The sequence below is a fragment of the Malaclemys terrapin genome, chromosome 4 (genome assembly GCF_027887155.1).
Source record: "Malaclemys terrapin pileata isolate rMalTer1 chromosome 4, rMalTer1.hap1, whole genome shotgun sequence".
Lineage (NCBI taxonomy): Eukaryota > Metazoa > Chordata > Testudines > Emydidae > Malaclemys > Malaclemys terrapin.
The window spans coordinates 123,385,800-123,410,324 of NC_071508.1; the positions used below are offsets into that span (position 1 = coordinate 123,385,800).

General features: G+C 37.7%; 1 protein-coding gene across 1 annotated transcript in view; it reads left to right on the forward strand.

The window, feature by feature from the left end:
* The window catches only part of CPSF2 (cleavage and polyadenylation specific factor 2), a 28,322-nt gene extending 6,026 nt beyond the window's left edge, over positions 1-22,296 (forward strand). Inside the window, exons 2-15 of the mRNA XM_054026751.1 lie at positions 1,233-1,413; positions 3,864-4,023; positions 4,132-4,237; positions 6,034-6,163; positions 7,580-7,695; positions 8,297-8,484; positions 9,003-9,293; positions 10,600-10,700; positions 11,656-11,856; positions 12,542-12,694; positions 13,643-13,868; positions 15,768-16,070; positions 19,144-19,278; positions 19,383-22,296. Coding sequence (XP_053882726.1) covers positions 1,265-1,413; positions 3,864-4,023; positions 4,132-4,237; positions 6,034-6,163; positions 7,580-7,695; positions 8,297-8,484; positions 9,003-9,293; positions 10,600-10,700; positions 11,656-11,856; positions 12,542-12,694; positions 13,643-13,868; positions 15,768-16,070; positions 19,144-19,278; positions 19,383-19,475 — 2,352 coding nt within the window. The 5' untranslated portion in view covers positions 1,233-1,264 and the 3' untranslated portion in view covers positions 19,476-22,296. The remainder of the gene's footprint in view (positions 1-1,232; positions 1,414-3,863; positions 4,024-4,131; positions 4,238-6,033; positions 6,164-7,579; positions 7,696-8,296; positions 8,485-9,002; positions 9,294-10,599; positions 10,701-11,655; positions 11,857-12,541; positions 12,695-13,642; positions 13,869-15,767; positions 16,071-19,143; positions 19,279-19,382) is intronic.
* The last annotated feature ends 2,229 nt before the right edge of the window (positions 22,297-24,525 follow it).

Genomic DNA, 24,525 nt, shown 5'->3' on the forward strand with positions numbered 1-24,525 from the left:
GAGGGGACATAGAAGTTTGTTACAAGGAGGGGGGAGAAAAATTGTTCTCTAACCTTTGAGGATAGGACAAGAAGCAATGGGCTTAAATTGCAGCGGGGGTGGTTTAGGTTGGGTATTAGAAAAACTTTGTAACTGTCAGGGAAGTTAAGCACTGAAACATTGCACAGGGAGGTTGTGGAATCTTTGTTTTTGAAGTTTTTAAAAACAGGTCCAGCGGTTCTCAAACTGGGTTGTGGCGCTGTTTTAGTGCAGTCACCAGAGCTGGTGTTATACTTAAGAACACATAAAACATAAGAAAGGCCATACTGGATCAGACCAAGGGTCCATCCAGCCCAGCATCCTGTCTGCCAACAGTGGCCAATGCCAGGTGCCCCAGAGGGAGTGAACCTAACAGGCAATGATCAAGTGATCTCTCTCCTGCCATTCATCTCCACCCTCTGACAAACAGGCTAAGAACACCATTCCTTACCCATCCTGGCTAATAGCCATTATTGGACTTAACCTCCATGAATTTATCTAGTTCTCTTGCTGGGCCTTGTGCAGCAAGACTCAGGTTACAGCCTCCCTCCATGGGGTGTCGGGGCTCGGGCTTGCCCCCCCGCCCTGTGTAGTAATTTTTGTTGTCAGAAGGGAGTCGCGGTGCAATGAAGTTTGAGAACCACTGGATTAGAAAATTATCTGTCAGGAATGGTCTAGTTATTACTTAGTCCTGCCTTGAGTGCAGGGAACTGGACTAGATGACTTATTGAGGTCCCTTCCAGTCCTACACTTCTATGATCTAGTTTCTCAGGCTTTTTCTGTTTCTTTGTCAATCTGCCTTTCTCTTCATCTTCAGTGGAAGCTTGTGTATGTCTGTTTATCTCCATCCAGCTCTCTTTTAATGAACAATCCCTTTTAAATAGGAAGTTGCCATACATTGACTTGCAACATTTTTGATTGTTGACATCAGTAACATTTGTTAGGTTTTAGGGAAGTATCTGAAAACAATCCCAATCTCAGAACAATAAGAGATTGTTTTCTGTGTTTGTATTTAAAATACAGCAGCTCAAATAATAGTGTCAGTAGAATTTCTGGTAATTGATAATGAGGTATTATCTAGTAATAATAATAATACAGAATTATTACTGACTTGCATATGTTTACACAAATGATAAAATAACAGTTGGTCTAAATATCTAAATACAAACTTCTTTTGTATTAGATGTTTACATTTTTTTTTCTTTTTAAAATAGTTGTTTTGGTAAGCAGACATTTGGACAGCAAAATGACCTCCATTATCAAGTTGACTACGCTCTCAGGGGTGCAGGAGGAATCTGCTCTCTGCTATCTGCTGCAGGTAGACGAGTTTCGTTTTTTATTGGACTGTGGCTGGGATGAGAATTTTTCAATGGATATCATCGATTCTCTAAGGAAGTAAGTAATTGCTTATCCTTTGGGTTTTTTTTTAATAAAAGCCCTGAAAACACATTACTGCATGTTTTAAAGCATGATATTTTATGCTCATGATGTAGAATAAAAATCCAAAATTTTTGTTTTCTGTTTAAAATTGCATATATGATGGGGAAAATCACTCTTCTAAAACCTTTTTAATAAATAGATTTGCTCTGTGTGTATTCTGAGTTATATCAACTTGCATTCGTTACATAAATATAATTTTTTTTATATCTAATAGCCCTGCAGATCCAATATATACAGCTATGAGATACTTAACTTGGGTCAATTCTGGCCTATGTATTATCAATAAGGCTGCGAGTCTGTCAGGGAGGCCATGGATTCCATGACTTCTGCAGTGGCTGGGTCTGGCTCAGGGGCTGCCCAAAATGGGCAGCCCCTGGGCCAGCAACAACAGTTTGGGTGTGTGGGAGGGCACTCAGACTAGGGGTAGAGCGTTGGGGGCACTTACCTCAGGGTGGGGGGCTCCCACTGGCATGGCCCTGCAGCTCCCAGGCGAACTGGGGGAACTGGCTCCGCGCTGCCTGTGCCCACAGGTCTCGCCCCCGCAGCTCCGATTGGCTGGGGTTCCTGGCCAATGGGAGCTGCGGCAGCCAGTGCTTATGCCCCTGCACTGCCTAGGAGCTGCGGGGACATGGGACCGGGTATGGAGGCTCTGTCAACCTTCCCCACCTCACCCCCCCCAGCACCAGCAAGGGTCCTGAACCACTTTCCCCAGCACCTGCGGCCTCCCTCCCAAGTTTTAGTCACAGATATTTTTAGTAAAAGTCATGTACAGGTCACAGGCAGTGAATTTTTGTTTACTGCCTGTGACCTGTTCATGACTTTTACTAAAAATACTTGTGACTAAAACATAGCCTTAATTATCAACAGAATTAACTAAATACAAATAGTAGACTCTTACTGCTGATCATGTATAAGCCAGAAAGAAAACAGTTTGACCCTCACCTGCTATCGGGTGTTTGGGCAGTCAGGAAAAAAAAAATCTGTGTTTTAAACTGAGCAAGTTAGACCTCAGTTCTGCAGCAAATGCATACAGGTGGGCTCTTGCACTGAACCCCATTTAATTCAATGATGGTTCTGTGCATGTGCAGAAAGGGGTCATCCTGTACTCCCTGTGATTACAAGATGGGGGTCTAAATATGGAAGTTCCTGAGAGAACATAAAATCCTCACAATGCCAATTTTTATCACTATTCATAGCATCATCCCACATTAAAATCTTTCAAGTACACATTATGATACAATAATTGCAATATGGCCTTTAATATTTTGAAAAGTTTCTTGAACGAGACAGTTATTCTTCAACAAAAGGGTTTTCCTGCTACATGTGCTACTCAAATATGGGTAATAAACATGCTGTTAGCATTTCAGAATAAAACATTTTTTTCACTTGTCTGTTGTTCAAGATGTCTCTGTTTTTATAAAATGTTTAGCCAGTAGGTCAAAGAATCGATTTTCTTACTTTTTAAAAACAATCGAGCCACTTACTGTTGTTTGAAATATTTACATTTGACCTCTTCCTCTTTCTTTAAATAGATATTTTTTTAATTTGGCTTTTACAGATTTGGCACTTGATTCTGTAGCCTTTACTCCTGTTTTTTTAAATGGGACTATTCAAGTGAGTAAAGGCTGTAGACTTGGGCCCTGAGTCCTAGGCTAATTTAATTTCACAATTAATAAATGTAATGTTTCTTAAAATCTTTTGATAATGTTAGCCATTCAATTATCTAGCAAGGATATTAAGTCATCTCACGTTTTATGATTTATAATTGTAATACAAATAAGCACTAAACAAGCATAATCATTCTGGAGGAGAAAGAAAATATTACATTAAAATGTCAGGTTGGCATGGTACAGCTAGAAGTATTCATGTTCCAGAGCCAACCAAACAGTCATAAATAATTGTGTATAGTTTTCAAAGAGCTTTGGAAAACTAGTTTTGCGAAAAGCTAAGGGAAATAGCATACTAAATCTGTTTAAATACTGGATTCAAGCTATTTCAATTTGGAAATATTTTAATCCCTTATCTTACTATTTATCACTTGTCTGAAATAGTAGTAATGCAATTCCTGTGAGTTTGGAGTTTGCCAAATTAGGAAATTAGACACTTTTGAAACATTTACTCTAAGTGACTTGGGATCCTAAGTTCAATTTTGAAAAACGACTTGGGCACTTAGGCTCCTAAGTCACTTCAGAGCTTCTTAAAATTTTATCCTTAATCTTTATTTTTTATAACAGTTATTAAAACTTTTCCTTAGTTCAAAGTCCCCATTCTGTTGGGGATAAACTGAGTGATTTTTTTTCTGCTTGGCATTTCAGTTTTGCACTTGATGTTACCACAAATAGGCTTTCTTTTTTTTTTTTTTTTTTCAGTAATTTTTTTCACGTATATTTCCTTTTCCCTCCTAGATATGTACACCAGGTTGATGCAGTGCTACTTTCTCACCCTGATCCTCTACATCTTGGTGCTCTCCCATATGCAGTTGGAAAAATGGGTTTAAATTGTGCTATTTATGCAACCATTCCTGTGTATAAAATGGGACAAATGTTTATGTATGATCTCTATCAGGTATATTTTATTTCTCATTTTCACATGTATTTAATTTATTAAACTGTTTCATATAAGATGATTTTTGGGTTTTTTAATATGTTTTCCTTTGTTTCCTTTTTGTGTTAGTCTCGCCACAATACAGAAGATTTCACTCTCTTTACATTGGATGATGTAGATGCAGCTTTTGATAAAATACAGCAGCTCAAGTTCTCTCAGATTGTGAACTTGAAAGGTAAAAACACAGCAAAAGATGCAGAAACTGACTTGTCTTTTAATGGATTTACTGTGCATTTTCATTTTGAACTGGAGTTTGCTTTTTTGAGGAGAGTACTTGGCATAGGTCCTCTGACTCACTAAAAGTGGATCAGTAGCACCACAAAGTAACAGATCCTCATTGGTGTAAGCTGTCATAGCTCCACCCCCAGCTGAGGCTCTGCCCCAATGATTACATTTCAGAAAAAGGCCCAACTCCCATTGAAGTTAGTAAGGATTATGCCGAATTGAATTTGACTGTCCTATCCTATGTTTTATTTCTCATCTTTATTTTTCTGATACCTTCCACATCTCTAAAATACATCTTGTTGCTAGCTAATTGAAGGCAACATTATTGACAGTTGCTTACATATTTTCCTCAAGTGAAAAGGAGCACAAATAAAAACAGAAAAGCAAGTTCTTCAGGAAATGGACAGGAGTGTTGGAGATTTCTGCTCAAATTATAGTAGTCTAATGCAGTGGTTCTCAACCAGGGGTATTTCTACCCCTGGCGGTACGCAGAGGTCTTCCAGGGGGTACATCAACTCATCTAGATATTTGCTGAATTTTACAACAGGCTACATAAAAAGCATTAGAAAAGTCAGTACAAACTAAATTTTCAAAAAATGACTTGTTTATACTGCTCTATGTACAATGCACTGAAATATAAGTACAATATTTATAATCCAATTGATTTATTTTATAACTATATGGTAAAAATGAGAGAGCAGTTTTTCAGTAATAGTGCGCTGTGACACTTTTGTATTTTTATGTCTGATTTTGTAAGCAAGTAGTTTTTAAGTGAGGTGAAACTTGGGAATACACAAGACAAATCAGGCTCCTGAAAGGGGTACAGTAGTGTGGAAAGGTTGAGAGCCACTGGTTTAAGGCATTAACACATTTATTGGGACAAAGTTAAGTCCTGGCCACACTAACTAAGCCAATGAGAATACATGTAAAATTTGAACTGTCTTATAACTGGGTCCCCTGACTTGTCATATTTGTAATGTAAATGAGTTCAGAGAGTGTGTGCTGGACACTTCTAAGATTAGAATGTTTGTGCTGGTTACAGGCTAAGTTATGTTCCATCTTTCCCTCTCCTGCTGCATGACCACACTTGTGTGTTGTCATCAATTCTAAGAGTATTTCCGTGCAGATAAGTAGTATATTACCTATACTGTGGCACACTAGAAACACATTTCCTGATATTTTTCATAAGAAATTTGTGTGTCCGCTCATGGTCTGGCTGATTTCTAATCTGTGTAACTACATGCACCTTCTGTAATTTCCTAGAAACTTTAATTATTTAAAGCTTGCTGTTCACTTGCTGTTAGCTCTGTAATATTGCATCTCTGGGGTAGAGAGTGGGTAAATGCAACCACTCTCTACCCCAGAGATGGCTGCATTTCACCAGTGTGGTTTGTGTGTTATGTTCATAGAATAACTGGCAAAAAGTGCTGCCAGTTGTGTGTTTCTTTTCCTCCTGTTTTCATGGGCAATGCAGCACAACTGGAACAAACTTAACCTGAGATTGGTGTACCTTTCCCAGCTCTCCATTTCCCGGAGGCCACATGGGGAAGAATCCTTAATCACAGGGAATACTGGAACCTTACACTGTTGTTAGTAGTCAGGCTGGAGGGAATAATGATTTCTGATCTCCCTCACTAGTAACTCTGGGTTAGTGATTTATTTCAAACTGCCTTGTGGTTGGGATAATGTATTGTAATATGCATGCTATATCTGAAATATTGAGAGGTTACAATATTGTTCCTATAGGGAAAGGGCATGGTCTTTCTATTACACCACTGCCGGCTGGTCACATGATAGGAGGCACAATTTGGAAGATTGTCAAAGATGGAGAAGAAGAAATTGTTTATGCTGTTGACTTCAACCACAAGAGGGAGATGTATGTACAACACAGCAAATCATTTTTTTTTTCAAATTTCAGTTAGTATTGCAATATAATTTAACAGTGCCTGATAATATTTCATGCCAGTGCAAGTATTTAAGATTGCAAACTTCACTTCAACTAAAATAGCTGGATTTGATGATGGCTATGTACAACAGAGCAGTAAGGTCTCTGTTTCCTCCTTCTCAAATCCTGTTTTCAATTTAATTGTAAGTTTTGAAACAGAAAATGTGCAGTGCTACCGTTGGGGAGAGGAGGGGATATCTCTCCTCCCAGTTGAAAAAGGAGAATAAAAAATATAAATAGTGTCTCTTTTTTTAATAAAAATAAAAAGAAGCAATCTTCTAAGAAGAAGACTAAGACAATGATAAATAACTGTCCCTTTTATCAGGGGAAAAACAACCATGCTAATGAGCCCCTGAATGCCAATATATGGTCCAACTTGTAATCAAGACTGCAGATGCGGTGGGAGTCAGGACAGACATAAATGTTGCATAGTAATCTAGGTACAAAATGCAGATACCAAAGGCTTCAGTGTGTGTGTGGCGGGGGGGGTAATGTGGGGGGAGAAGGAGGGTTTGAATCTTAGATTTATATTTGTGGGAAATTGCAGTGTTAATTTTCTCCTTTGATCAAAATGTGATTACAGGGCAATTTTTGCTTGTAGGAGTATTCACAGCTGGTCTCATAAAGAAGTAATTCAAGAATAAGTGAAATGGGACAGGCATTTCTTAGACAATGAAAAAAAGTACATAGGTGACTTGGTGCTTAAAATGAGGAAATAATTATATTTAGATTATTCTGAAAATGTTTAAGATCCTTTAAAAAGAGAAGAGGGCAAATCTCCCTTCTCTTCCCCCCACTCCCACAAAAAAGAGAGATTATATTCTGTGTTGCTTTAGGAAGATTTTGTTTTAAATTAAAATGTGTCTCCATTTGTCCCTTTGACAAGAATAAAATCAGAGTGGAAGAAGTTTGCAGACTTAAAACAAATTATTTGGGGTTTGTTTGTCTTAAACTAAATTTAAGGGGTAGTGAGAGGTTTCGGGGAAGGAAAGGCATGACAAGTAGAAGATGAAAGCAGGGTGAAGTGCCATGCTTTTGGCCTAACAAAAAACTCTTCTTTCTAAACATGGCATAAGTACATGGTTATGAAGCCAGATCATCCATGTTCTAATACATTTTCTCTTAAGAAATATCATCCGATTCCTACGATAGAGTGGGTTTTTCAAGGTTTTTTGTTATTGTTTATTAAAAGACAGTAAGAATCTAATTGAAAATATGCCAAATAATGGGGAATGCCAGTTCTGCACATTGAAAACTATCACATTGAGAACTATCTTATGACTTTTTTTGCCTTGTTGTTAGAAATACAAAAACTGAACTTGTGTGGCCTAACTTCTTTTTCTTCAGCCATTTAAATGGATGTTCTCTGGAAATGTTGAGCAGGCCTTCGCTGCTTATCACAGATTCCTTTAATGCTACTTATGTACAACCCAGACGGAAGCAAAGAGATGAACAACTGTTAAGTATGTATTTTGCCAAATCAGTTAAAGCAGTAGTAATTCTTTTTCAATTGAGTTATAAACTTCTACAACAAATGCAATATACATGAAAATTGAGAATCTTTAATTTTCTTTTAAGTTTCTGATTTATTTTTATTTTTTCTAACACTAGTGATCCTGTGAATAAACATATTTTCGGATAAGAAGTGATTGAGTCATGCTTGCTAAAATTGATTCAAAGACTTCATGTTTTGATCTAGCCTTAGCTTATCTGTTCCTGTGAGATAAGGAAGTAAATTTCAATAGTTCTTTGTGCTTCATTTAAAAAAAATCATTAAAATGGATTTAAAAAAAGAAATTACTATTAAATATTAAGACTGAGCCTTTCAAAGCTCTATAAAAGGGGCACAGCTCCCAAAATGGGAATTGTGCATCAATATCTCTTTGAAGCCGAGATTTTTCAGTGCTGCTTATTGTCAGTTAATCTTTGACTTTAGTTTTCCTCTGATTATAGTTGATGTTTGGTAGAGAAAATAAAAATCTTTCTTCTCTTCTAATTGTGGTTCAATGTGCAGCTACTTGATTTTATTTATTTTTTTATTTCTCCCCTCCCATCCCACTCCAGCCAATGTCTTGGAGACGTTGCGAGGTGATGGAAATGTGTTAATAGCCGTGGATACAGCAGGCAGAGTTCTGGAACTTGCCCAACTTCTTGATCAGATTTGGAGAACAAAAGATGCAGGATTAGGAGTCTACTCTTTAGCACTTTTAAATAATGTCAGCTACAATGTAGTGGAGTTTTCTAAATCACAGGTGTGTTCTGATATTAAAATACAATTATGAAGGGGCTAATTATTTTCATTCTTAATGCTGCTTGATAACAGTAGGCTTATATAAGGACATGTAGTTCTGTTTAACAGGAAGAAAAATTTCTGTGTTACTGGTCTGACTTCCCTATTTCAGAGTGGGCACTCATGATCTAAATTCCCTCCATCAAGTAATATACAACCAGAATACTGCCAGTAGTATGACTTGATAGATAGGGAAATCCATTTTCTTTGTACCACATGATCTGTTAGCCTATGTTGCAGGTGTGATAAAGAATATTTAATTTTTATACATGATATGTGATTGCCCACAAAGAGGTATTAGTAAAGAGACTGATTTGATGTGTGTGCATACTGCACCCGTCAACTTGAGAATCTCTAGAAGAGCATTTTTTAATGTTGTCAAGTACAAGTATCGAGTTTGTACATCAGTTTTAGTTATTACAAAGTACCATGTAAAAATCTTACAGATGACTTAGCACTTTTTTCCAATACCCCCCTTAGGTTGAATGGATGAGTGACAAACTGATGAGGTGTTTTGAAGACAAGAGGAACAATCCATTTCAATTCCGTCATCTCTCATTATGTCATAGTCTTTCTGACCTGGCTCGAGTGCCTAGCCCAAAAGTCGTGCTTGCCAGCCAGCCTGATTTGGAATGTGGGTTTTCAAGAGATCTCTTTATACAGTGGTGTCAGGATTCCAAAAACTCTGTCATTTTAACTTATAGGACCACACCTGGGACGCTAGCACGATTTCTTATAGATAACCCTTCTGAAAAAGTTATAGATATAGAGGTAAGGAAATACGTTACAGTTCAGATTTTCTGATGTTTACAACTGTGTCAGTGTGTGCAAGACCTAGCTTAAATTTCTTTTCTGATTGTACTATTGAAAATTTTGTCTAGTTGCTGAGAGAATTCTTAAGCCACTTATTTCCTGACATGTCAAACTGTAGTTACAGTTAAGCATGGCATCGTCAAACAAGAATAAGATCAAAAGTAGATTTTATGGTAGGGAATTATAATATATTAGCTGAAGGGCAAGGTTATAAAATCTGTAGCATAAGCATAGAAATTGCTAAAAATACCTTTCAAATCATAGAAGCGCACCCATGTTACAGTAAACAGAAAGTAATTGTACAGTTTCCTGTCGATGTTTAGATGGCAAGGTACATTAGCTTATTTGGACAAAAAAATCTTTTGGAAAAAGAAAGTCAAGCTGAGTGAGGTTTATATAACACAAGAAATTTAAAAAGAAAATGAAGGGTGGAAAATAAAAGGGAATAGTTGACTTATACAGCTGATTTCAGTCATTTTTCATATTACACCTGCTCATGATTCTACCTGCCAAATTTTATGGGAGTGTACACATCTGTGACTTTAAAGGGGTTCTTTAGCAATTCCCATATAGATTCTGCAGCTTTCTTTTATAATTTCCTAAAAGCATAGAATGACACTAAATGCATTATTGACCTTGGGATACAGCATTATTTAGAAAAACGTATACTGTCGTATGCCTTCTTTAAAGCCAGAGCAAAATTTGCTACTGTTCCCTATAATAGTATTCAAGTTTGACATTCTGCTCTTGTTTGTCAGTTGCAAAGACAGGAAAACCAGAATACTAACACCAGATATTATTTGGGGGTGAATTTTTGCCCTGTTCAGTTACTGAAAGAAGGGGAAAAAATAATTCCCCCACTGTAAGTTACTAAATGAAGATCAGTTTCAATTTAGGAGTTTTGCAAAGTGAATCAGTTGATTTTTAATACAGTTTTACTATAACTATTTTATTGTTAAGCATGGTAATGCTATATTTGCTCAATTTCCGCAGTACTAGGGATTTTATTTATATTTTAGAGTAAGTTACTACTGAACTCCATGTGGGTGGCAGAATGTAGCCTTAATCACTTTGGTATCCTGATACTGATTATGACCGGGTAAAAGTTTTAATCGGTGCAATAGAAGGGGTATTAAAACTTCCAAATAAAAGTTACAGCTTGTTTGAAGTTGCTTACTCTAATGCAGTTTTTCCCCTCCTTATATTTTTACACACACACACACACACACACACACACACACACACACACACTTTTTCTTTTTAGTTGAGGAAACGTGTCAAACTTGAAGGGAAGGAACTTGAGGAGTACCTAGAAAAGGAGAAACTAAAGAAAGAAGCAGCTAAAAAGTTAGAACAGTCCAAAGAGTAAGTATATTTCTTATTAATGCAGTGGGCTCTTAATGCCAAAGACACAGCTTTCAAGTAACCAATATACCTTACTACCTTTTGGAAATAGCTGAAAATTGTAGCTTCCATAGATGAAAATACAGTAACTCCCTCACTTAACGTCCTCTCGCTTAACGTTGTTTCGATCTTACGTCCCTGCTCAATGACAGAGCATGCTCCATTTAAAGTTTGTGCAATACTTCGCTATAAGGTTGTTTTGGCTGCCTGCTTTGTCAACAGCTGGCAGCCCCCCTATCAGCTCCCCTACACCCGCCCCCTTTACCCCCTCCCTCCACCTCCCGCCCTCCGGCAGACCCCGCGGATCAGCGCCTTCCCCCTCCTCCCCTCGCCTCTTGCCTGCGGCAATCAGCTGGCTTGCGGCGTTCAAGGGGGGGGGGGGGCGGAGGAGCGAGGACTTGGTGCACAAGGCTCCCCCTCCCTCCCCTGGCTCCAGAACGGGAGGGGGAGCCTGCGCGCGATGTCCTCGCTCCTGTCTCCTGAATGCTGCAAGCCAGCTGATTGCCGCTTGCAGGGGAGGGAGGGTGGAGGAGCAAGGGGGGGGGGGAAGAGGCGGGTTAAGGGTGGGGACTTGGGGGAAGGGGTGGAGTGAGCGGGCCAAGGGTTCAGCCCCCTGCCCCTGGTGCTTGCAGAGTAGGGGAAGTCGTCACTGCTACTGCACAATGTGCTTCTCCTAGCCTACAGCACCTTCAGCCTCCTTGCCTGCCTCATCTTAATTCTTCAGCAATAACTGATTTTAAATGTTTCTAAATGTTCATTAATTGCAAAATTGGGCATGTGACCATCTGAATGCAGGCAATGGCCAGCAAATGTTTGATATGTAACTTAAAATGAAATTTTATACGTGTGTGGATGGGTGTGTAAAATGAAACTTAAAAAAAAATAACTTAAAATCCATTTTGGGGTAACATTTCAGAGTAGATATTGATTCCAGTGATGAGAGTGATGTTGAAGAGGATATTGATCAGCCATCAGTGCATAAAACTAAACATGACTTGATGATGAAAGGTGAAGGAAGCCGAAAAGGAAGCTTCTTCAAACAGGCCAAGAAGTCTTATCCGATGTTTCCAGCCCCAGAAGAAAGAATTAAATGGGATGAATACGGGGAGATTATCAAGTATGTTCAGGAAAAAATAGTAATATTATTTGTATAGTATTTTGTTTTTGAAGCACTTGCGACAGACCTGTGAAGTAGGTATTATCCCCACTTTAGACAAAGGATAACAGACAAAAATTAAGACAAGTTGCTGTAGGCCCCACAGAAAATTAGTGATAGTACCAGGAATGAAATTAAGAAGTTCTTCCTTTTTTCTTCCTGCTCAAGCCATTTAAATCATGCTGCCTCTCTAGGCACTTTTTTATCCTAGAAGAGAGTAGTGATTAAATTCTTTTCTGTTCAATGTGAACCTGATTTTTGTTTAAATTACACAGTCTGATTTGTAAACTTTAAAATGAAAAGGAGGGAAAACAGAAACCGCTGGCTTCCAACAAAGAGGATATCTGCCTTTTAAGGAACTCCGACTAAAAAGATAGAGAGAATCTTGCAGACTGTTGGCTGAATGTAAATGCCAGAAATTGGAATATCTAAAAGATATTAATCTGGAAGAAATATAGTTAATCTGGGGTGAAATATCCTTGAGCATGTTTAGATATTGTAATCTTAAAAGCATTTCTGCTGAGCTTATATACTTTTAATTGTAAAGCAACTCAATGGTAATATAGTGTAATAGTAAATATGGTTTGTGTAGCACCTAGAACCATGGTGCTACTTTAATAAAAATAATTAAAAAATTCAACATTAGGCCTGAGGATTTCCTAGTTCCAGAGCTTCAAGCAACTGAAGAAGAAAAGAGTAAATTAGAATCTGGTCTGACAAATGGAGATGAGCCTATGGACCAAGATTTATCAGATGTTCCTACCAAATGTATTTCAGCAACAGAATCAATGGAAATAAAGTGAGTGATTTTTTTAGATAAACTGGAGGGCACTGTTTGTCAGGGATTCACAATTGAAATGGCTGATGCATTGCGAACAGTGTTTAGTTGCTTATGGTTTGTTTGTTTTTTCTCAAAAAAATATTTTTCAGGCTGAAACTTCATGATGGCTGCTTATTTTTTTTCCAAATCCAGAGGGAGATTTTTCTGGGGAACTGGAAGATATATATATATTCAAGTTTGTGAAAAGGGTAGAAAAATCATTGAAATAGCTGCATGTATTTCAAGTATCACCTATTAAATCCCTTTTTTGTAAAGAAAACTAATTGAAAGAAAACTACATCAATGTAGCATTAATCATTATTTTATGACACCCAGAAGGATGTTAGGTGCCTTGTAGCACAGATGAAAAGACACAAAAGAAGACTTTGCCCCTTTCTCTTCCTCACCCCCACCTTAGATGGTGCTTGGGTGGTTTAAAGGGCTGGGGGAGAATTCCACTGGTGCAAGCGCTGCATTGGGCTGCCATATATGGCCCAACTGTGTCCTTCTCCCCACTCTCTTCCTCTTGCAGTCTCTGGCATTTTGGGGGGCATAGTGCACATAACTACTGCCATTCTGGCTTATGCTGCAAGCAACACTGGGGAGGCTTCTGTAACTTACAACAGACCCACCTCCTTAGGCTGCCTAAACTAGGCTGGGGGCCTGTTTTGAAGTCAGGAAGGCACAAAGTGGCTTAAAGCTTCCTTTGGGCTGCACCTCTTGTGCTGCTCCTCCTGGAGGTGAGACAGAATTTGACTCGTGGTTCCTACTCGGAAGAGTTTAGTCTGCTTTTATACATGATGTGGGATAGGGCAGGAGAGGGAATGGGAAAGGAAAAGCAAGTGTTACAGCAATAAGACAACATAATTATTCTCTCAAAATTTAGGACAAAGCATTAATTATTTTTTTCTTTTAAAATCAAATTAGAGCCAGAGTTACATACATAGACTATGAAGGACGCTCAGATGGTGACTCCATTAAAAAAATCATTAACCAGATGAAGCCACGACAGTTGATCATTGTCCATGGTCCACCTGAGGCCAGCCAGGACCTTTCAGAGTCTTGCAGAGCTTTTGGTGGGAAAGATATTAAAGTTTATATGCCTAAACTGCATGAAACTGTAGATGCAACCAGTGAGACTCACATCTATCAGGTAAGATGGTGGAATTCATCAATTGTATGAGTACTGAGGGATGTGAGAGCTCTACATTGATCAGATTATGTCATTATTTGGCTGTGCCTTTTGGAGGGAAAGATGATAATGGTATGAGCACTTACATCTACTTAAGACAATTAACTTGTTTCTGCGGAAAGATGGAAACATTTCCATTATAATCTTGTAGATATTACATATGTTATACCTACACATTATTAATGTAATCACTACATTAATAGACGTTTAAGATTACATATTTAAGCCTGCAATTATAAAGTGCAAAAGGAAAGTATCTCATTCAACTTGCTCTGCTGAACACATTGTCTATATTTAGATATCCATTTGAGTCCCAGTCCTGCATTCCATGTATATCCAAAATTCTTATTGAAACTGCTATAAGAGTTTTGGGTGCAAAAGAAATAGCCCAAGTAGTAACTGAAAATATGCATGTCAAGTAAGAGCAACTTAATTTTACTAAAAACCTTAACTATACCATTACTGTGTGTGTGTGTGTTTCCCTCTGTGTGTGTAACATGAAAAAAACTAGAGAAATTGCCTGAGCATGTCAGCATTATAGATGGTTCCAACTAAGCTTTGAAGCAGAGATCTAATGGAGGGGCAATGGGGCTAGAGAGAAAAGTACATACCTCAGTTTAAAGGGAGCGGTGTATAAAAGAGAGCATGCGAGAGCTGATTGGAGAAACTCCAAAGGAAATCCAAACTGAAATGCTTCTCAAAATTGTTGGGTGGTTTTTGTTTTTGTTTTTAGAAAACCAGGGTAAAGTTCTAACAGTATTGAAACATCTCATTTCAGCTGTTCTGGAATAAAACATTATGATTTTTCATTTTGAAAAAACTTCTTATAATTTTGTATTATAATAAAAAATGTCAAAATTGCAAAATGTTTTGATGGACCTGAAACAGACTTTTTTTTTGGAGTTTTCCTTTATGGAGAGCTTTAGAACTTTCAAGTCTCATTCTAATTCAGAAGAAAATCAGATTTCAAAATCAGTCACAGAACAAATTTTCTGCTCTCTGCATAGTGCTAGTTCATGCCTTTGCAGTATTAACATCTGAAAAAGAAACAGATGGGGGGGCATCAGAAGAAGAAATCAAATTTGTTTTTTGGGAGGATTGTGATGTGTGTTTATAATGAAACCTTTGCAAGTCTCCTTCATGCACTTGATCCCAACAGCAGCATCTGGGGCTGGGAATACAATGCTACTGTGAATAGTGATGTCTCAGAAAAGGCAGGTTTTTACTGGAATCTGTTAAAATCTTAGATTCTAGTTGAATATGGTTAAAAGTGATGTTTTAGTCACTTACGGTTTAGATTTTTAATGTTTTCCCATCATGACTGGTAAAGAGCTACATAAGTGCCATTTTAATGTAAAGTTGATAAGTTGTGTGGCTTTTTTTTTTTTCTTTTTAAATCTCTGCAATAATTCAAATAGCAGAAGGAACCATTCTTAAACATCCCAAGACCAATCAAGGATAGTTTGTCCTACAGAAAAATATTTCAGATTAAAAATATGTGAAAAGGAGAGTTACAATGAAAGTCTCTCCTTAACCTAACAAGATCTTGCTGTCTCAAAAGCCACAGTCTGATCTGTTTATCTTTACCAAGAAAGAGCACTAACGTTGGTTTGTTTTTATCTGCAGCTTTCCAAACCAATTGTCAGGTGCAAGCTGTGTGTACTCTTCTGTCACTTAGTGTTGTGCCTTATTGCTGGGTTTTTTTTTCCAAAGAGTGTGATGGATCCAAACAACATGGTGTCATAATGAATGGGGAAATTATTAATTTTAAAAAAGTTTTGTGTTAAGAGCCTGTGAAATGTGCTGTCAGGTTTGCTTATGTAAATAAGTCATTACAGTTTTTGTCTGTGTGCAACTTAGGTCAGGTTAAAAGATTCTCTGGTCAGCTCCCTTCAGTTCTGTAAAGCGAAAGATGCAGAACTAGCTTGGATAGATGGTGTCCTGGACATGCGGGTTTCAAAAGTGGACACCGGAGTCATTCTGGAAGAAGGAGAGCTGAGAGAAGATGGAGAAGACTTGGAAATGCAAGTGGATATGCCTTCTTCTGACTCCAGTGTTATAGCACAGCAAAAGGCTATGAAGAGTTTGTTTGATGATGATGATAAGGAAGTATGTGAGGAGAGTGAGATCATTCCTACTCTAGAACCACTGCCACCACATGAGGTAGAAAAGCTTTTGCCTTCCCTTGGCTACATGCTCTTTTATATTTGTGGGGATTTGAGTTTTATATTTATGGGGATGATTTGCAGGTATAGTTTTTTCAACATTTAAAGCCTGACTTTAAGCGGGACTTATTCAGATAAAAGTCTCATTAAAGTCAGGAGCTTTGCTTGAATAAAGCCTCCAGTATCAGACTGTTCGTGTTGTAAATTGGTGTCTTAGGGTTTATTTTCACTATGGGTGTAAGTCGACCTAAATTACGCTACTCCAGCTATGTAGCTTAGGTCAACTTACCCTAGTGTCTTCACTGCGCTGCGTCGACAGGAGATGCTCTCAAATTTCCTTACTCTTCTCGGAGAGCTGGAGTACCGGGGTCGACCAGAGAGCGCTCTGCCATCGATTTAGCGGGTCTTCACTAGACCTGCTAAATCGATCGCTGCTGCATTGATTGCAGCAGCGTCTATCTCCCCATATTGAAGACCAGCCCTTAGTGTGATTTTTACAGTTGTTACACAGCTACTGCTTTCTTTGTTCAGGATGTGAGCTCTTCAAGACAGAGAATGCCTCTCTATTATATATAATATACAGTGCCTACCACAATGTGACCCTAATCTCAGATGGGGCTTCTAGGTACTGATGCAATAAAATTTTCTATTTATTATGTGACCTGTGCACTTACCATACGTGGCTTTGGAAATCAGTTGGTATTTGGGTTGTCAAACAATAAAAAAAATAAATTGCAATTAATCCTGAGATTAAAAAAATAAATTGCGATTAATCGCAGTTTTAATTGCACCGTTAAACATTAACATAATACCATTTATTTAAATATTTTTGGATGTTTTCTATATTTTCAAATATAGGCAGGGGGCTTGGGGCTTCAGCCCTGCTTGGGACTCGCTCGGAGCTTGCATGGGGCTCCAGGCTCAAGCCTCCACCCCTACACCAGGCTCCGAGCTGAGGCTTCAGCCCCTTCACTGCCAATGCCTTTCTCCCCTTCCCCTCCACCCAGAGGTATGCAATTAATGTGTTTAAAAAATTAACGCATTAATTTTGTTTTCAGTTAATCGCAGGCATTAGCTGTGATTAATTGACAACCCTAGTTAGTAACACTCCTTGGATTTACTCTTAAATTTCATCTGACACTATGGTAAATGTTTCCTTACCATATGTAGGTTAAAGATAGACACATGCACAAATATCATTTCAAAAAGAAGCACCTAACTGACGAGCAGAAGATCAGACAGTGCAATTCTTAATAGCACTCTTCGTCCTTAGGCCTCAAATACTTTTGCGTATTTGGGTAGATATCATTAACTCCTTTTAAAAAAGAGAAAACTGAGACGTACAGATATTAAGGGTAAGGTCTTGTGCTGTAACTCTTAGCCCAGATGGATGTAGGTTGCTACCTTTGTATCTTCCCACACCAGTACTGCTGAGGGCCTCTGTATCCCTTGGAGCATAACTTGGGAAGGCACCTAGGGCTATCTAAATTATGGCAGCCTCCCTGGTCTGTGCTATGAACCACAGTGTTGATTGTTGGGGCACCGCTCCCAGCACACCCCTTGCCCCAGGGCTTGTGAGCAGGTCCTACAAGGGCAGCCTTATGGCTGTCTGACACAATGCCTATGTAGGGGGAAATCCTCTCTTGGCTAGATCCAGGCTCTTTCATCTGGCATAAAAGGGCTTGAGTATGGGTGAGAATCTCACCCTAGTAGACTTTGCTAAGATCACAGAGCTTGAAAAGGAAACCAGAGTTTCCCATGCCCTGTCCTGCAGGTCCATGCTCCGAGCAGAGACCAGGAGTTGCGAGTGAGGAGGCCTTCTTAAAATCATTACACCTATCAAAGGGGAAATCAAATAAATTAGGGCTGTCGATTAATCGCAGTTAACTCACACTATTAACTCAAAAAAATTAACTCGTGATTTAAAATATTAATCGTGATTAAACTCAGTTTTAATCACACTTTTAAACAATAGAATGCCAATTGAATGGATTTTTGGATGTTTTTCTACATTTTCAAATATTTTGATTTAAATTACAACACAGAATACGAAGTGTGCAGTGCTCACTTTATGTTGATTTTATTACTAATATTTGCACTGTAAAAATGATAAAAGAAACAATATTTTTCAATTCATCTCATACAAGTACCATAATGCAATCTCTTCATTGTGAAAGTGCAACCTACAAATGTAGATTTATTTTTTTGTCACATAACTGCATTCAAAAATAAACCAACGTAAACCTTTAGAGCCTACAAGTCCACTCAGTCCTACTTCTTGTTCAGCCAGTCACTCAGACAAACAAGTTTGTTTACATTTGCAGGAGAAAATGCTGCTAGGCGTTCACATGGCACTTTTGTAGCAGGCATTGCAAGGTATTTACATGCCAGATGCACTGATTCATATGTCCCTTCATGCTTCAACCACCATTCCAGCGGCATGTCCATGCTCAATAATGACCCAAGTAGTGCAGACCGATGCATGTTCACTTTCATCATCTAAGTCAGATGCCACCAGCAGAAGGTTGATTTTCTTTTTTGATGGTTAGGGTTCCGTAGTTTCCGCATCGGAGTGTTGCTCCTTTAAGCCTTCTGAAAGCATGACTCCACACCTTGTCCCTCTCAGATTTTGGAAGACACTTCAGATTCTTAAACCTTAGGTCCTGCTGTAGCTATCTTTAGAAATTTTTGTACATAATTCGACATTTGTATGTTCAACTTTCATGATAAAGAGTTTGCACTACAGTACTTAAGTGAATTGAAAAATACTATTTTTTTTTACAGCACAAATATTTGTAATAAAAAATAAAGTGAGCACTGTACACATTGTATTCTGTTATAATTGAAACAATATATTTGAAAATGTAGACAACATCCAAAAATATTTAAATAAATGATATTCTATTATTGTTTATAGTGCAATTAATCGCGATAATTTTTTTAATCACTTGACAGCCCTAGAATATTTTTTTCCCCAATCGTATGCTGAGTTACTTTATTATAAAGGCTTCATAAAAATGTTTTACTAAAATCTTTAGAAGATTTCTTCTTTGTACTTTATTCATTGAAAGGTTATTGGACATCAGTCTGTTTTCATGAATGAGCCAAGACTGTCTGATTTTAAACAAGTTCTTCTGCGAGAAGGAATTCAAGCTGAATTTGTAGGAGGGGTGCTTGTGTGCAACAACCTAGTGGCTGTTCGTAGGGTAAGTATGTTTTAAAAAATATCTAGAATATATGCAATGCATTGTGTATCTCCCTCACCACTTCACTGTCAAGATAATAGATTTAAGTATGTTTTTTGTTTCAGACTGAAACAGGGCGCATTGGATTGGAAGGCTGTCTTTGCCAGGACTTCTATAGAATAAGAGATCTTTTATACGAGCAATATGCCATTGTCTAAAGGAGATGCTGTGAAGATGTCTTTACTTGAACTTTAAAAGACAGTGGAGATTTCTACCTTTTTATTTTTGTGGGTATCTTTTTGTAATTTTCTAATTTCTACAGAGAATACTGATTCTTCAGAAAAGCTAGACATCAAAATCCAGTAAACTAACCTAAACCGGTAAATAATTGCTACCACAGTTCTATATAAGACATCTCTTAGTACATTCCACATTGTTGGCTTTCAAACTGTTAAAGATTATTGTTGCAAATACCATTGGTATGCTATAATTGAAATTGACAGTTTCCTTTATGAACTTTCTTCCAAGAAGGATTTAACTAGTCATAAACATGCTCTTTGACATGACATGGCATTCCAAGTCTCTGCCTAAGAATGCAAATGTATAAAAAGAATCAATTTTCCTATTTTAAAAATATAAGATTTTGATTTTTGTGGGGAGGTTCTTCTACTGAACAGTAGAAGTTTCAGTAAAAAGTTTCTAGGCCATTGAAAATTGGCCAAGTGCTTAATAGTGACTTTCCTGCAATGGTTAATATGCACCCTTGTTAATACTGTAACTGCTTCATGCTACTGATTAATACAGTACATCATAAGATATTGTGAAATAAAATTTCAGTTTCCTGGGTCAAAAAGCCAGCTTTAAAATGTTATAAGGTACTTTAATACAGAATGACTGGAAAAACAAAAGTTGTCTTACAGATCTGCTAACCACATGTTTTTGCATTTTCTAGCTACTGTATATGTATAACTTCTAGTTGTTGCAATCTGTTATGCCAATTATACCTATCTTTTCAGAATTTTGATTTTAATACTTTCAAGAAAAAAAACACCTGCATTCTGTTACTTATAATAAGCAGTGCACAGTGAGCTAAGTTCAGGAAGGTATTCTGTCCTTAACTCTGAATTCTTCGCTTTGTGGATTTATCCCCTTGGTACGAGGTTTCATACTACTTGTTTTTCCTATTGCTGGCAGTGGGATTACAGCCACTGGTACCAAAAATTGTTAGATTTTTAGTTGAATATGAACAGTCTTGGGTCACTTACCTTCTTACATTTCTGAATTGAAAACAGTGATGGAACACATGCAGAGCACTGGTCTATTAATGAGAAATTACTTTTTTATTCTCGACCTTTGGTTTTAACCAGTGTTTGAAATTATTTTTTGTTTATTATAACAACGGGTGTCTTAAACTTGAGTTCTGCTTTCATTTGTTTATTTAAAAAAAAAGGCAAACAAAACTTTTAATGAAATATGGGCAAAAACCAGCTCTGTGGGCTGCTGCTGAAGTGAAGATTAGTTTGATATTCATTCTTGACTATTAGGCATTTTATAGCTATTCTTCAAGTTGTCTGTTTATACTGTTTAAAAGTTGGAATAGGAACTTAAAAGAAAACTGGGATAAGCATTCAGAAACTTCTGATATTAGATGTAAAAATGTGTAATGCATTCTAAAATATGATTGAGAGGAAATATATGTATTTTGATACACACAAATTCCTGACTAGAAATAATGAGAGATCTGCAGTACTTGGGGGCTGAACCCAAGTTTCTTCATTCTCCTCTCCTTGCTTACCACCACTTCATGGAATTTGGAGGAAATACCATGAAGGAATTTTAAGTAAGTAGGTTTTTTTATGGGAAAGAAATGTAGGACCACGCCTTTTAATATAAAATGTAATGAAGATTTCTATAATCATCAGTGTCCATAACCTAAGTTGAGGTTTACCTTGAAGCTAAATGACTTTCATGTTGGTGAAACGCTAATTTTTATTCTTTCTGCTTTAACTCAACTCAAATACACTCTACCAAAGTTGAAAATCTTCTCCTCCCCCACCCCCTTGGTCAATATTGAGAATTGTTTAAGGCAAAAGATTCAGGGAAGCCTTTGCAAATAAATTTTAACAGCGGGAAGGAGAATATGCCCAGTATTAAACTGGCATGGAAAGGTTCTTATGAGAACACTTGAGAGCAATCCTTTGGTAGAACTATGCTGGAAAATTGGGATGTCTGGTACCCCTGATCTAATTGTAATTGTAGTCAGACACTTCTTCATTTGATATAAACAAGCAAAGAGACAACCCCTTTGGGTCCCAACTGTCAGAAAAGTTCTACCATAAAACTCATTGCTACTATGCCGAATCAAAAGCACTCTGATGTAGCAAGGCACAAAAAAGTGTGTGAATTTTCCAGTTGGGAAAGGAAGCATTTTGCCTTTGGAGAACATTTTAAGGTCAGGCATAAGTTTTTGGGTTTTTTTGTTTTTTTGTTTGTTTTTTTTTTAAAGGCTTTCAGTAAGATTCAAGATAGAAGCAGCTAGAAGCTTGTATAGTACTTTACACTCCATGGTTGTTACTGATATTTTATTTTTTAAAATTTGTTAAATTAATTTAAAGCCTTTATGCTGTGCTGTTAAAGACATCTGTCCAGTCAGGAGGATGAAATCAGTTTTTTTGTTTTGTTTTTTAGTTCATACGAAGCACCACAATGTTTGGTTTTTTTCCACCCTTTAAAAATAATGGTTGTTGGGGAGGGGTTGGTTTTTCTTTTTAATTGGATGGTGATTTGAGGTATAGGGCTCAATCCCCAAATCATCTGTGTCAGGGATTACTATTTAAATTAATGGAAGTTCCAAGTGCGCTGTGCACACAGTAAATGACATTACTCATCAAAATATTTTAAAATGTTTAGAATTTTGTAAACTATCAGTGTAAGGTAAGTTATAAATATGGAGGTCTAAAGACCTTTTCCTGTGTTACAGAGAAGCTTTCTGGTTGAAAAGACATCTGAGTTTAAAGAATAAACATTTTTGGTTCAAAAGCAAGTGTTCATCATTCTGAGGCTCTGTTTTGTAATAGAATCTGTAGAATAGTGACTCCTGAGTCTGGTATACCCAGAATTGGGCAATTAACTGGACCTGACATCTAGATATACTCATTTTTAGAAAATGCTGCTTTTTTCTCTCTCTCTGTTTCCAGCAAGGTTGAATACACCCATGTAACAAGTGAAGCTTTTTATAGAGAATTTTCTATGGTGAAGTCTGTTTCCTCAAGGTACAATGTCAAACTAGACTAAACTTCTTACTTTGTGTGAGATAATGGTTGGTACACATTATGAATTATTGATGTTTATCATATTGCATGACCCATCATGGCCAAATTATGGAAGAGATCATTGCATTCTGCCTGCCTAAATTCCCCTAATTTTATAAGTTACTTTTCACTTCCCTGCCCTAAAAATTATTTTGTGTACCATTGCCTTGTTGTCACATTGTACTGCAAAGATGGTTGCATTTCAGTGGTGGCTTTAGATGATCCAGGTTTTTTTGTGTGCAACACTTTGATATTAGTAAACAGTGGGGGGGAAAGATTTAGAGAAAAAATATATGCAATATATATATAGATAGCTAGATACTGCTGGGGAATCTTTTCTTTCAAGGGAGCCAGGTTTAGTCCCTGGCATATAGTTACCTGAGTTAACAAAAATTTGGTTGGTACTTCTCAGGCAGAGCTCCAGGGCTAACCACTAGATGTGAATATTTGTTTAGTGAGGGTAGTTTTGACATATCTAGTGAGGAAGGGGAGACTGAAATTTCCAGATCTACCTCCAAAGCAAAGTGTCCAGTTGTCTTTGAAGAATGTTCCTAGTGTTGGAAAGAATTTAGGAATTAGTCAACAGAAGATGAGAACTTGTTCCCACTAAATAAGTCAGCCATATTCTTAAATACTGAGATTCTTTTATACTACAAACACTCATGACATAGAAAACCTTAAGGAAGATATTCTTGTGCTGGTGGGTGGTTCCTAGCATCTTTCCTCCACTTTTTATTTCCCCAGAAACATGCTTAACCCCTATAATTATTCATTAGCTATTTTACATTTGTATTGTAAATATGTATATAATGTATATTTAGATTTGCTACCTAGCAAAAATGCAGAAGAGGATAAGTCTTAGAACAGGGGTCCTCAAACTTCATTGCACTGCGACCTTCTGACAACAAAAATTACTACACAACCCCAGGAGGGGGGACTGAAGCCTGATCCAGGGTGAGGGGGCCAAAGCTCAAGCCCCACCACCCGGGGCGAGGGGGGGGGGGGGGTAAAGTGGAAGGCCAAGGGCTTCAGTCCCAGGCTGGTGGGATATAATCTCAACCCTGCTGCCCCGGGCCAAAGCAAGTCTAAGCCAGCCCTGGTAACCCCATTAAAACAGGGTCCCGACCCACAGTTTGAGAACTGCTGTCTTAAAAAATGCATTTTTAAAAATCCATGGATGGAGATTTGGGGGACTAGATTTTAATCCTACTGTGCACCATAAAACTGTACACTCATGGACAATGATAATTTGCCACTGTAATGTTAAGTAAAATAAACTACATTTGTTTTTCCAAGTGAGATGTCTGTTGAACCACTAGCTGTTTTCCTTGAAAAAGGTATCCATAGAAACCTAAAATGTTATGGGAGACAAGCTCAATATGAGAGGTTTAAGCAGTAATCACCTGTTGTTGCATAATCCTCTTAGGTGGTGATGTAGTCTGGAACTGTGGCTCAACAGCTGAATAATAATGAGCTAAGCAACTGCTGAAATTGCTTGCCAAAGGCTAGTTTGTACTGCAAGTTTGGTAAATGGGAATTACAGTAAAGAAAGGGTTCTTGATTTCAGTGATATAAATTGTACCTAATTAAGCACTACTAATCCTCATGAGGAGGATAGGTCCCTTAAATGCTCTTGGCCAAGATGGTTAGGGATGCTGCCCCATCCTCCAGGTGTCTCTAGACCTCTAATTGCCAGAAGCTGGAACTGGATGATGGGATGGCTCACTTGAAATTGCGGTGTTCTGTTAATTCTCTCTAAAGCATCTAGCACTGGCCACTATCAGAGACCGGATGCTGGGCTGGTATAGCCATTCTTACATTTTCCTTGCAGATTTTCCAGATTGAGGCAAATTTATGTAAGGTCTGGTCCTGAAATGGTCTAAAGAAATTTAGATTTTGTTTTTTGGAATTGACAATAAAAACCTTTGTGACTGTGTTGGATTATACAGCCCATCCC